The sequence below is a fragment of the Mobula birostris genome, chromosome 12 (genome assembly GCF_030028105.1).
Source record: "Mobula birostris isolate sMobBir1 chromosome 12, sMobBir1.hap1, whole genome shotgun sequence".
Classification (NCBI taxonomy): Eukaryota; Metazoa; Chordata; class Chondrichthyes; order Myliobatiformes; family Myliobatidae; genus Mobula; species Mobula birostris.
Window position 1 is genome coordinate 42,618,829 of NC_092381.1, and position 14,324 is coordinate 42,633,152.

Below are 14,324 nucleotides of genomic sequence, written 5' to 3' on the forward strand. Positions count from 1 at the left end.
TTCTTCCTTTCCAATGCTTCCTCCTACATACATTTTAGATACTATAATTAACCTTAATCCATGTCAGAAAGGTGCATCGGCTATTATTTATAATATTATTATGAAACTTAGGAAAGCTCCATTTGATAAGATTAGGTCAGATTGGGAACAAGAATTGGGATCTATTATTTCCGTGGATGACTGGGGGCAGATTTTACAATTAGTCAATACTTCCTCTATCTGTGCTAAACATTCCCTAATTCAATTTAAAGTTGTTCATAGAGCACATATGTCCAAAGATAAATTAGCTCGCTTTTATTCTCATATGAATCCTTTTTGTGATAGATGTCTGGGGCAGATAGCCTCTTTAACTCATATGTTTTGGTCTTGTCCTACTCTGGAAACTTTTTGGAGAGACATTTTTAATATTATCTCCAAGGTATTGAATATAGATATCTCTCCTCACCCTATTACTGCTATCTTTGGACTACTTAAAATTTCCAGTAATCTTTCTCCTTCAGCCTGTAGAATGATTGCATTTCTTACTTTAATGGCGAAAAGATGTATCTTACAACATTGGAAAGAGCTTAATGCTCCAACTACCTTTTTTTGGTTTTCTCAGATGATATTATGCTTGAATTTGGAGAAAATTAGAAGCAATCTTTATGATTCCTCATTTAAATTTGAACAGACCTGGAGATCTTTTATTCAATATTTTCATTTAATGTAATATATACCCTTCTTGTTTTTTTTTACTGTTTTTAATGAAGGTCGGGATTGAGGACGTGATTTTAAGTTTTTTAACTCTGTTTAGTTTCAAGTTAGCCCATTGCTTTGCTTTGCTTTTAGTTTAGTTGCACGGTGGGTTTTTTTTGGGTTTTTTTTTCCTTTTCTCTATTGAGATATATATATATATAAAAATTAGTATACTATTATGTTACCTTGGTACGTTATGTTTAAATTACATTGTTTGTATCATTTTTTTGTATTAATATTTCCTGTAATTTTATTATATTCTAGCAGTGTATTAGTGCCTATATGACTTACCTTTTTGTATACTTATTCAATAAAAAGATTTAAAAAGAAAGAAAGGATAGATATATCCCAGAGATGACGAAGTGTTCTGAAGGGAGGGTGATGCAATTGTGGCTGTCCAGGGAAGTCAAAGACAGCATAAAAGCAAAAGAGGGGACATGTGATGGTGCAAAAATTAGTGAAAAGTTAGAGGATTGGGAAGCTTTTATGAACCAACAGAAGATTTTAAAAAACCCATAAGGAGAGAAATGATGAAATATGAAGGTAAGCTAGACAGTAATATAGAAGAGAAACCTAAAAATTTTTACAAATAGATAAAGAATAAAAAGGAGGGGAAAATAGATTTCAGACTGCTGGAAAATGACTCTGGAGAATTAGTAATGGGGGACAAAAAATGGTGGAAGAACTTAATATGTATTTTGTGTCAGTCTTCACTGTGGAAGACACGAGCAGTATGCCGGAGGTCCGAGTGTCTTGGAGCAGAAGTGAGTGTTATTGCTATTAATAAGGAGAAGGTCTTTGGGGAAGTTGAAAGGTCTGAAGGTAGATAAGTCACCTGGACCAGATGGACTACACCCCAGGTTTTAAAAGAGGTAGTAATAATTTTCAATAATCAGTACATTCTAGAATGATTCCGGAGGACTAGAAAATTGTAAATGTTACTTTGTTTTTTCAGAAGGGAAGGAGGCAGAAGAACGGAAATTATAAGCCAGTTAGCCTGACTTCAGTGGTTGGGAAGATGTTGGAGGGCAGTTTTAAGGATGAGATTTCGAGAAACTTGGAAGCACATGATAAAATAGTCCTAAATCAGTATGGTTTCCTTAAGGAGAAATTTTGCCTGATAAATCTGTTGTAATTCTTTGAGGAGATAACAGACAAGCTAGAAAAGGAAGAGTTAGTGGACGTTATTTACTTTGATTTTCAGAAGGCCTTTGACAATGTATGATACATGAGGGTGCTTAACAAGATAAGAGCCCATGATATTACAGGAAAGGTACTAGGATGGATAGAAGATTGGCTGACTGGCAAAAGGCAAAAAGTGGGAATAAAGGGGAACTTGTTGGCTGCTGATGACTTGTGGTGTTCTGCAGGGGTCGGTATTGGGAGCACTCTTTTCATGCTATATGTCAATGATTTGGATGATGGAATTGATGACTTTGTGGAAAGATAGGTGGAGACGCGAGTAGTGTTGAGGAAGCAGCGACTGCAGAGGAGAGACAGATTGGGACAATGGGCAAAGAAGTAGCAGATGGAGTATAGTGCTGGGAAGTGAATGGTAGATGAAATAAAGGAGTAGTCTAGTTTTTAGGCAGGGAGAAAATTCAAAAATCGGGTGCATAGGGCTTGAGAGTCCCTGTGCAGGATTCCCTAAAGGTTAACTTGCAGGTTGGGTCAGTGGTAGGAAGGCAAGTGCAATGTTAACATCTTTTTTGGGTAGACTAGAGTATAAGAGCAAGGGTGTAATGCTGAGGTTTTATGAGGCATTGGTCAGACCATACTCTGGGTGTTGTGAAAAGTTTGGGGCCCCTTATCTAAGAAAAGATGTGCTGGCATTGGAGAGAGAGAGGGTCGAGAGGAAATTCATGAGAATGATTCTGGGAACGAAAGTGTTAACATGAGGAGCATTTGATGACTCTGGACCTGTACTCACTGGAGTTTAGGAGATTGGGAGGGGAATCTTATTTTAACCTATCGGATATTGAAAGGTCTGGCTAGAATGAATGTGGGATAGATGTTTTATATAGTGGGTGAGTCTAGGAGGACCAGAGGGCATAGCCTCAGATTAAAGAGACGTCCATTTAGATCAGAGATGTGGATCATTTACCAGTGAATCTGTGGAATTCATTGCCACAGGCAGCTGTGGAGATCCAGGCATCAAGTATATTTAAGGTGAAGGTTGATAGGTTCTTGATTAGTCAGGAGGTCCAGGGTTATATGGGGAGAAGGCAGGAGAATGGGTTTGAGAGGGGTAACAGATCAGCAATGATGGAATGGTGGAGCAGCATCAATGGTCCAAATGGCCTAATTCTGTTCCTATGTCTCAGATCCAAATTTGACACACTTAGAACGACACACACAAAATGCTGGAGGAACTGAGCAATTTAGGCGCCATCTATGGAAAAGAATAAACAATCGATATTTCAGATCGAGACCCTTCTTCGGGACTGGAAAGAAAGGGAGAAAACATCAAAATAAAAAGGTGGGGGGAGGGGAAAGGAAGACTAGTTAGGAGGTAGTAGATGAAGTCAGGTGGATGGGAAAGGTAAGGGACTTGGAGAAGAAAGAATCTGATAAGAGAGTGGACCATGGGAGAAAGGGAAAGAGGGGCACTGTTGTCCTCTTGTTAAAGGATTCTGACTCTGGCTTCTGTTTGGCAACTAGATGAGGTACAGAGGTTTCAGATGATTGGATAATTGGTTGTAGCAATATTTGAAGCATAAATATTAAACACAATACCAAATAAACTTTATTGCTTTAATATGAGAATGGTTACATGATCTGCTATGTAACAATATAGACAAGGTCAAAATTCAACATTTAATTCAAAAGACAAAATTCTCTTGGGACTCCTTTGAGGTGTCAGTTTTGGTTAAGTGTATTTGATTCTTCTAGAAATATTGGTGGCAGCAGTTAGCCAAGTAGAAGTGACAGTAATAGAGCTTTGACCAGCGTCCGATCCGGACATCAGAAGATTCAGAGGAGGGGATTCCACTTCAGTTCATTGCCTGAGTAGAAACGAAGGAGCAGCGGGTTGCAGCAGCATAATAGAGCTTTGACTGCGACTAATCATGTTTGAGATTGATTAGCAAGAGCAAATTAAAGGAAGGCCGGGGCAAGCTCAGCAGCTGTCATCTGAGTGGACAGACTCAGTGTGGTGATCTTGAGGCTTTAGCTCTTCGCGGGTTCAGCAAAGACAGACTCCTGTCAGAGAAATCAAAGAAAAGCTCTAGGCTAATTGTGGAAATGGACATGAGATTCTATGGGCGAGAACAAGATTCCCGGATATTATGTTGCCTCCCGGGTGCAAGGGCCCGGGACGTTTGGATTAATTCCTCAGCATTCTTGAACTGCCAGAGGTCATGGTCCATGTAGGTACCAATGACATGGGTAGGACAAGTGATGAGGTTCTCCAGAGGGAGTTGGGTGCCAAGTTAAAGGGCAGGATCTGCTGGGTTGTGATCTAAAGATTGCTACCCGTACCATGTGCTAGTGAGGCCAGAATTAGGAAGATGATACAGTTTTAATATGTGGCCAAGGAGCTGGCGTAGGAGGGAGGGCATAAAATTTTTGGATCATTGGGCTCTCTTCCAGGGAAAGTGGGACCTGAAGAGAAGAGACGATTTGCACCTGAACGGGAGGGGGACTAATATCCTAGCGGGAAGGTTTGTTAATGCTGCATGGTGGGGTTTAAACTAGAGTTGCAGGGGGATGGGAACCAGATTGCTAGAACATTTAATGGAGAGGTTGTGAAAGCAGAAGCTGGTAAGACCTCAAAGTCACGAATCAAAAGGTTGATCATGCTGCAACTAGTATCCTGGGCTGCGTATATTTCAGTGCAAGAAGTATCACAGAAAAGGTGGATGAGCTCAGGGCATGGATCAACACGTGGAATTATGATGTTGTAGCTATTAGTGAGACTTGGTTGCAAGAGGGGCAGGGCTGGCAGCTCAGTATTCTGGGGTTCAATTGTTTTAGACATTACAGAGCGGCAGGGATTAAAGGAAGAGGGGTGGCATTACTAGCCAGGGAAAATGTCACAGCAGTGCTTTGTCAGGACACTGGAGAACTCGACATGAGGCGTTATAGGTAGAACTGAGAAATAAGAAAGGTATGACCACATTAATGGGGCTATATTACAGACCACCCAACAGTCCAAGGGATTTAATGGAACAAATTTGTAAAGAGATCGCAAACTGTTGCAAGAAACATAAGGCGATTTTAACTTTCCACATATTGACTGGGAATCCCCTAATGTAAAAGGACTAGATGGGATAGAGTTTGTCAAATGTGTTCAGGAAAGTTTCCTTCATCAATACGTAGAAGTCCCAATGAGAGAGCGTGCGATGCTGGTCCTGCTATTAGGGAATGAGACAGGGCAGGTGACAGAAGTTTGTGTAGGGGAAACATTTTGCATCTAGTGACTACAATGCCATTAATTTCAAAGTAAGTATGAAAAAAGATAGGTCTAGTCTGCAAGTTGAGATTTCAATTTGGAGAAAGGCCAATTTTAATGGTATCAGAAATGATCTGGCAAGTGTGGATTGGGACAGGCTGTTTTCTGGCAAAACTGCACTTGGAAAGTGGGAGGCCTTCAAAAATGAAAGTTTGAGAGTACAACGCTTGACTGTGCTGCAGAATAAAAGGTAAAGATGACAAGTGGAGGAAACCTTGGTTTTCAAAAGATATTGAGGCCCTGTTTAAGAGAAAAAAGGAGCTGCATAGTAGGTATAGGCAAGGAGGAACAAATGAGGTGCTTATCGAGTATAAGGAACACTTAAGAAAGAAATCAGGAAGGCTAAAAGAAGGTATGAAGTTGCTCTAGCAGACAAAATGAAGGAGAATCCTAAGGGATTCTACAGATATGTTACGAGCAAAAGGATTGCAAGGGACAAAATTGGTTCTCTGGAAAACCAGAGTGGCCATGTGGAGACAAAATAGATTGGGAATATCTTAAATGAATTCTTTGCATCTGTATTTACTTTGGAGAAGGACACAGAGTTTATAGAGTGAGGCAAAGCGAAATCAACTTCATGGACCCTGTACAGATTAGAGGAGGAGGTGTTTGCTACCTTGAGGCAAATCATAGTGGATAAGTCCCCAGGGTCTGACAAGGTGTTCCCACGGACCCTACGGGAGGCAAGTGCAGAAATTGCTGGGTCCTAGCAGAAATATTTAAAACATACTTAGCGACAGGAGAGAGGAATGGAGGATAACCAATGTTTAAAAAGACTCTAAACATAAACCAGGATATTATAGGCCAGTGAGTCTGACATCAGTTGTGGGAAAGTTATTGGAAGGTATTCTAAGGGACTGGATATACAAGTATTTGAATAGACATGGATTGATTAAGGATAGTCAGCGTAGCTCTGTGTGCATTCGATCATGTCAAACCAATCTTATAAGGTTTTACAAGGAGGTTACCAGGAAAGTGGATGAAGGCAAGACAGTGGATGTTGCCTCCATGGACTTTAGTAAGGCATTTGACAAGATCCTACGTGGGAGGCTGGTCAAGAAGGTTCAGTGGCTTGGCACTCAGGATGAGGTAGTAAATTGGATGAGACATTAGCTTTGTGAAGCCAGAGAGTGGTAGTAGATGGTTGCCTCTCTGACTGGAGGCCTGTGACCAGTGCTGTGCCGCAGGGATCAGTGCTGGGTCATTTGTTGTTTGTCATCTTTATCAATGATCTGGATGATATTGTGGTGAACTGGGTCAGCAAATTTGCAGATGAAACCTAGATTGGTATGTAGTGGACAGTGAGGAAGGCAATCATGACTTGCAGAAGGGTCTGTATCAGCTGTAAAAATGGGTTGAAAATGGCAGATGAAATTTAATGCAGACAAGTGCAAAGTTTTGCACTTCAGTCGGTCCAAGCAGGGTAGGTCCTACACAGTGAACAGTAGGTCACTGAGGAATGTGGTAGAACAAAGGGATCCAGGAATACAAGTTCGTAATTCATTGAAAGCGGTGTCACAGGTAGACAGGGTTGTAAAGAAAGTGTTTGGCACATTGGCCTTCATAAATCAATGTATTGAGTACAGGAGATGGGATGTTATGTTGAAGTTGTATACGTCGTTGGTGAGGCCTAATTTGGAGTAGTGTTTGCAGTTTTGGCTGCCAACCTGCAGGAAAACTGTAAACAAGGTTTAAAGAGTACAGAGAAAACTTACAAGGATGTTGCCAGGTCTGGAGGACCTGAGTTATAAGGAAAGATTGAATAGGTTAGGACTGTATTCTTCAGTATGTAGGAGATTGAGAGGATAGTTGATGGAGGTTTACAATATTATGAGGGGTATAGATAGGGTAAATGCAAGCAGGCTTTTTCCACTGAAGTTGGGTCATGTGTTAAGGGTGAAAGATGAGCAGTTTAAGGGGAAACTTCACTCAGAGTGTCGAAAGAATGTGGAATGAGGTGCCAGCACAAGTGGACCATGCGAGCTGGATTTCAACATTTAGAGAAGTTTGGATAGGTACATGGATAGTCGGGATATGAAGGGCTATGGTCCCAGTGCAGGTCGTTGGGAGGAGGCAGTTTAAATGGTTTCGGCACGGACCAGCTGTGCTGAAGGGCCAGTTTCTGTGCCCTGCTTATGACTATGATAGTTCAAGAGAGGCTATTTAAGTGGGCCAATGAGATTAGCAGTGGGAGTAGAAAATGTGTACAAAGTGCCATAATAGGTTTCATGCTGCTGTGTAAAATTACAATATGGATGATAGCCATGTAGGAAGCTAGTAGTTATTTGTAACATGGAGCGCACTGCTATTCGGAACAGCTTTGTGTTTCAGAACTGTGAAATCAATAGAGTGGAGGAAAGTGAGGGGTGACTTTATTTATACAATCATGAGGGGGGATAGATAAAGTGAATGGTCATAGTCTCTTTCCCAGGGTGGGTGAGTCTAAAACTAGAGGTCAGGGATGAAAGGTGAGAGGGAAAAGATTCAGAACAGACCTGAGGTGCAACTTTTTCATAGTGAATATGTAAAACAAGCTACCATAGGATACTGTAAAGGTGGGTACAGTTACAATGTTTAAAAGGCATTTAGACAAACACATGAATTGGAAAGGTTTCTAACAATGGTTCCCAAACCTCTTTGGATTGTTACCCTATTGACTCCCAGACCACATCCCCAGTGCCCCCTCCCTTTCCGGACATTACGTAAAAACTGTAAAGAATTTTGATTTACGATGCGCAGTGAAAGAAAATAGGAATTGCAAATTTAAAGCAGTGACAAATCATTTGCAAAAAATATTCAAATCTGTTTAAAGCTACAAATACAATTATTTCTTGAATTACAGTAAAACAATTTTTATCATCAGTGCTAGAGAGTGCATTATTAGACCAACTATTCACCAGTTCATTGCTTTTTCACCTTTCAATGAGGTGGATGGGCTTGGTGTTGTGATATCAGCTTCTCAGAAGGGTAGGGGAAGGAAGAGGAGGGCAGTTGTGATAGGTGACTCGATAGTAAGGGGGTCAGATAGGCGATTCTGTGGATGCAGTCCAGAGACCCGGATGGTAGTTTGCCTCCCTGGTGCCAGGGTCCGGGATATTTCTGATTGTGTTCAAGATATCCTGAAGTGGGAGGGTGAGGAGCCAGAAGTCGTGGTACATATAGGTACCAATGACATAGGTAGGAAAAGGGAAGAGGTCCTGAAAGGAGAATATAGGGAGCTAGGAAGGGAGTTGAGAAAAAGAACTGCAAAGGTAGTAATCTCGGGATTACTGCCTGTGCCACACGACAGTGAGAGTAGGAATGCGATGAGGTGGAGGATAAATGCGTGGTTGAGGGATTGGAGCAGGAGGCAGGGATTCAAGTTTTTGGATCATTGGGACCTCTTTTGGCGCAGGCGTGACCTGTACAAAAAGGACGGGTTACACTTGAATCCTAGGGGAACCAATATCCTGGCAGGGAGACTAGCGAGGGCTACTGAGGTGACTTTAAACTAGAATGGTTGGGGGGTGGGAATCAAATTAAAGAGGCTAGGCGAGAGGAGGTTAGTTCACAACAGGAGGATGGGAACCAGTGCAGAGAGACAGAGGGGTGTAAAGTGAGGGTAGAAGCAAAAAGTAGTAAGGAGAAAAGTAAAATGGCAGGCGGACAAATCCAGGGCAAGCATCAAAAAGGGCCACTTTTCAACATAATTGTATAAGGGCTAAGGGAGTTGTAAAAGAGCGCCTGAAGGCTTTGTGTGTCAATGCAAGGAGCATTCGTAACAAGGTGGATGAATTGAAAGTGCAGATTGTTATTAATGATTATGATATAGTTGGGATCACAGAGACATGGCACCAGGGTGACCAAGGATGGGAGCTCAGCATTCAGGGATATTCAATATTCAGGAGGGATAGACATGAAAGAAAAGGAGGTGGGATGGCATTGCTGGTTAAAGATGAGATTAACGCAATAGAAAGGAAGGACATAAGCCAGGGAGATGTGAAATTGATATGGGTAGAGCTGCATAACAGTAAGGGGCAGAAAACGCTGGTGGGAGTTGTGTACAGGCCACCTAACAGTAGTAGTGAGGTTGGAGATGGTATTAAACAGGAAATTAGAAATGTGTGCAATAAAGGAACAGCAGTTATAATGGGTTACTTCAATCTACATGTAGATTGGGTGAACCAAATTGGTAAAGGTGCTGAGGAAGAGGATTTCCTGGAATGTATGCGGGATGGTTTTTTGAACCAACATGTCGAGGAACCAACTAGAGAGCAGGCTATTCTAGACTGGGTTTTGAGCAATGAGGAAGGGTTAATTAGCAATCTTGTCGTGAGAGGCCCTTTGGGTAAGAGTGACCATAATATGGTGGAATTCTTCATTAAGATGGAGAGTGACATAGTTAATTCAGAAACAAAGGTTCTGAACTTGAAGAGGGGTAACTTTGAAGGTATGAGTCGTGAATTAGCTCAGATAGACTGGCAAATGACACTTAAAGGATTGACGGTGGATATGCAATGGCAAGCATTTAAAGATTGCATGGATGAACTACAACAATTGTTCATCCCAGTTTGGCAAAAGAATAAATCAAGGAAGGTAGTGCACCCGTGGCTGACAAGAGAAATTAGGGATAGTATCAATTCCAAAGAAGAAGCATACAAATTAGCCAGAAAAAGTGGCTCACCTGAGGACTGGGAGAAATTCAGAGTTCAGCAGAGGAGGACAAAGGGCTTAATTAGGAAGGGGAAAAAAGATTATGAGAGAAAACTGGCAGGGAACATAAAAACTGACTGTAAAAGCTTTTATAGATATGTGAAAAGGAAAAGACTGGTAAAGACAAATGTAGGTCCCCTACAGACAGAAACAGGTGAATTGATTATGGGGAGCAAGGACATGGCAGACCAATTGAATAATTACTTTGGTTCTGTCTTCACTAAGGAGGACATAAATAATCTTCCAGAAATAGTAGGGGACAGAGGGTCCAGTGAGATGGAGGAACTGAGCGAAATACATGTTAGTAGGGAAGTGGGGTTAGGTAAATTGAAGGGATTAAAGGCAGATAAATCCCCAGGGCCAGATGGTCTGCATCCCAGAGTGCTTAAGGAAGTAGCCCAAGAAATAGTGGATGCATTAGTGATAATTTTTCAAAACTTGTTAGATTCTGGACTAGTTTCTGAGGATTGGAGGGTGGCTAATGTAACCCCACTTTTTAAAAAAGGAGGGAGAGAGAAACTGGGGAATTATAGACCGGTTAGCCTAACGTCGGTGGTGGGGAAATTGCTGGAGTCAGTTATCAAAGACGTGATAACAGCACATTTGGAAAGCGGTGAAATCATCGGACAAAGTCAGCATGGATTTGTGAAAGGAAAATCATGTCTGACGAATCTCATAGAATTTTTTGAGGATGTAACTAGTAGAGTGGATAGGGGAGAACCAGTGGATGTGGTATATTTGGATTTTCAAAAGGCTTTTGACAAGGTCCCACACAGGAGATTAGTGTGCAAACTTAAAGCACACGGTATTGGGGGTAAGGTATTGATGTGGATAGAGAATTGGTTAGCAGACAGGAAGCAGAGTGGGAATAAATGGGACCTTTTCAGAATGGCAGGCAGTGACTAGTGGGGTACTGCAAGGCTCAGTGCTGGGACCCCAGTTGTTTACAATATATATTAATGACTTGGATGAGGGAATTAAATGCAGCATCTCCAAGTTTGCGGATGACACGAAGCTGGGCGGCAGTGTTAGCTGTGAGGAGGATGCTAAGAGGATGCAGGGTGACTTGGATAGGTTGGGTGGGTGGGCAAATTCATGGCAGATGCAATTTAATGTGGATAAATGTGAAGTTATCCACTTTGGTGGCAAAAACAGGAAAACAGATTATTATCTGAATGGTGGCCGATTAGGAAAAGGGGAGGTGCAATGAGACCTGGGTGTCATTATACACCAGTCATTGAAAGTGGGCATGCAGGTACAGCAGGCGGTGAAAAAGGCAAATGGTATGCTGGCATTTATAGCGAGAGGGTTCGAGTACAGGAGCAGGGAGGTACTACTGCAGTTGTACAAGGCCTTGGTGAGACCACACCTGGAGTATTGTGTGCAGTTTTGGTCCCCTAATCTGAGGAAAGACATCCTTGCCATAGAGGGAGTACAAAGAAGGTTCACCAGATTGATTCCTGGGATGGCAGGACTTTCATATGAAGAAAGACTGGATGAACTAAGCTTGTACTGATTGGAATTTAGAAGATTGAGGGGGGGATCTGATTGAAACGTATAAAATCCTAAAGAGATTGGACAGGCTAGATGCAGGAAGATTGTTCCTGATGTTGGGGAAGTCCAGAACGAGGGGTCACAGTTTGAGGATGAAGGGGAAGCCTTTTAGGACTGAGATTGGGAAAAACTTCTTCACACAGAGAGTGGTGAATCTGTGGAATTCTCTGCCACAGGAAACAGTTGAGGCCGGTTCATTGGCTATATTTAAGAGGGAGTTAGATATGGCCCTTGTGGCTACGGGGATCAGGGGGTATGGAGGGAAGGCTGGTGCAGGGCTCTGAGTTGGATGATAAGCCATGATCATAATAAATGGTGGTGCAGGCTCAGAGGGCCGAATGGCCTACTCCACCTATTTTCTATGTTTCTATGTTTTAACATCAGGTGCAATGCTACCCAAGAGTCTCATATCCCTATGTTCAGTAATTTGTGGTTTGTTTTGTTGCTTTGAAAGAAGTTGAGTGACTGCACTGGAACTGAGTTCAACTAAATACATTGTTAGAAAGGCAATAGGAAACATTTTGACCTTTTTCCACAGTGTAGGATAGTTCAGAGATTTCTTTCTGCAACCAAAAGTCTTGAGATGAGATTTTGAACCTCTGATTCAGCTCAATATCATTTTGTAGTGAGATTGGTTCTTCCTCATTCCTTCCTGTTAATTTTTCATTTCAAGTGTTGAGGAAGGGATTTTTTTTACTCAATCTGGAATTTAGATTGAGAGAAGATCCTGATATCTCTCTTATTTGTCTTTATGCAGCTCACCCAGGTGGGCACAGTATACTTCAAGATCATCATTTGGTATTTTTTTTTTCCTCTTACAACTCAGAGAGGCTCAGAAATTGGCAAGGGTTGCAATGACCAATGTTGCACTTAAATAGGGTTAACTGAGACAGAAATGTGGAGACAACTGATTTGACTTTGATAAAATTCACATTGTATCCTTGCAATTGAAGACTGAATTCATTCAAGTCTTCAAAGAATTTTATTATAGTTTCAAAAAATGCAGCTCCTTTTCCTTTTTGAGAGCCATCTGACTTCCGTGTGCCACAGCAAGCATCCAAACAGTTCATCATTTTCAGTACAAAGCTCTCAAAATAGTCAAGAATGGAGAGCATAGGTCTTGATTCTAATTACCACTGTGATAACAGTATTTAATGATTTGTGTAACTGATCACTTAGGATCTTTGCGACACAATGTAGTCTGTGAATTACACGGAATGGTAAATATGTTAGATACAACTGTTTTCAAGAAAGTAATAACCCCATGGTGGTGTCTTGTTTGTGCAACCAATGAGAAACCATTAATGATAAGAATGCTGGTGAGAGGAATATCCTCCTCTTCGAAAATTTGTTTACAACCCGAAATCTTGACTCCCCCTCTGTATCGGTTTCTTGTGTCCTTGCAAATAACAACTCTTGAATCATGCTTTCATCTTTTATGAAGCGAGAGTAACCAAGAAGTGAAGATTTGTTCCCTGGCAAAGTTGGCTCATCCAACTGCAGAGCAAATTCTGTTGTCCTAAATATGGTGCACAATGTGTTTTCCACATTCTCAGGTATTTCATTGTTCATCGTTGAACAGAGTTGTCGCTGAGTGGAATCGCTTTAATTATTTGGTCTGGTGACTTTTGCAAAACCATACTCAGAACCTCCCTTACTGCCGGCAGAATCGGTTCTTCAATTGTATGGGATTTTCCATATTTAGCAACGAACATTGAAATGTTGTATGAAGCACACAAATCATCATTGTTATGTTTTGAAGTGACTTCTGAATCTGAAAGTTTTCACAAAGTGACTGAAAATAAGCCAAGTTTTTGTTTGCTTTATCAGAGTGTATTCTCTTCAAATATTCAAGAAGCCTTCAGATGTGGTCAAGACCAACTGAAAGGACAGATTCTGAACTTTATCCCATTGAATGCCATACCCTAAATTACAGGAGTTATGTCACTGTGTGATTTGGTATGGAAATCATTCTAGTTGACACTGTACTACAGTGGTGAACAGCAATAATATGCGGGCCCAGCCCAGAAGTGGAATGATTTCTTCGGTCTAGATTTCCCATGATATGCCAAATACAGAAGTGTCACATTGCTTTTCAACAACTATAATGCGTTTTGAGCAAAGTCTCAGAGAACAGTGGGTTAGCAAGAGATGAGATGATTACATGAACATTGTAGTTATTTATGAGGCACTGAGGATCAAATACTTAAAATAAGGAACTAATTTCTTAAATTAAATTAGCTACCCTTGCTACGAGTGCCCCCCTCTCTGCACCCTTTATCTTTATCAATCCCTGCCCCCCCCCCTCCAAGCAGGGTGATGTCGCCCCCTTTTGGAACCACTGGTTTAGAAGAATACAGACCAAATGCAGGCAAATAGGGTGAGCTCAGGGGCCATTGGGCCAAAGGAAGCTAAGTTTTATTTATAGAAACATACAGTAACATCAGTAATCCAAAATCAAAGTGTTTAAAGCTACAGGAATCCATCGAGTTAATACTTATTACCAATAATTATGAACCCACTCCATTTAATTTTCTAACCATCTTTCTTTTTAACTGGAGAATAATAATATTCAAATGCAGAGACATATGAAGATTTGATTTCATTTCTGCAGGCATCCAGGACTCAATATGTATGCTTTTTTGATGCGGAGTTGCTTTCAAACTAACAAGAAGGTAAGTGTTAAGCATTTCAAGCATGGAAATTTCACCACTACACTGACTGGATTTCAGAGGAATGTTAAAACATGTTATTTTTCCAGTAATAATGCAGTAGAAAAAGATGGTGTTAATTATACAATTGCAGAGGCATAATTGAGAATATTTGGAATTCTGTAATTTATCATTATTAGTAAGGGTATTATTGAAAGATAAGAACCTGAAATACTTAT

General features: G+C 41.0%; 1 protein-coding gene across 5 annotated transcripts in view; it reads left to right on the forward strand.

Moving 5' to 3' along the window:
• tmem69 (transmembrane protein 69) overlaps positions 1 to 14,324 on the forward strand; it is a 31,522-nt gene that overhangs the window by 12,207 nt on the left and 4,991 nt on the right. For all 5 annotated transcript variants that reach the window (XM_072273697.1, XM_072273695.1, XM_072273694.1 and 2 more), the window contains one exon: positions 14,049 to 14,109. In XM_072273697.1, coding sequence (XP_072129798.1) covers positions 14,065 to 14,109 — 45 coding nt within the window. In that variant the 5' untranslated portion in view covers positions 14,049 to 14,064. The remainder of the gene's footprint in view (positions 1 to 14,048; positions 14,110 to 14,324) is intronic.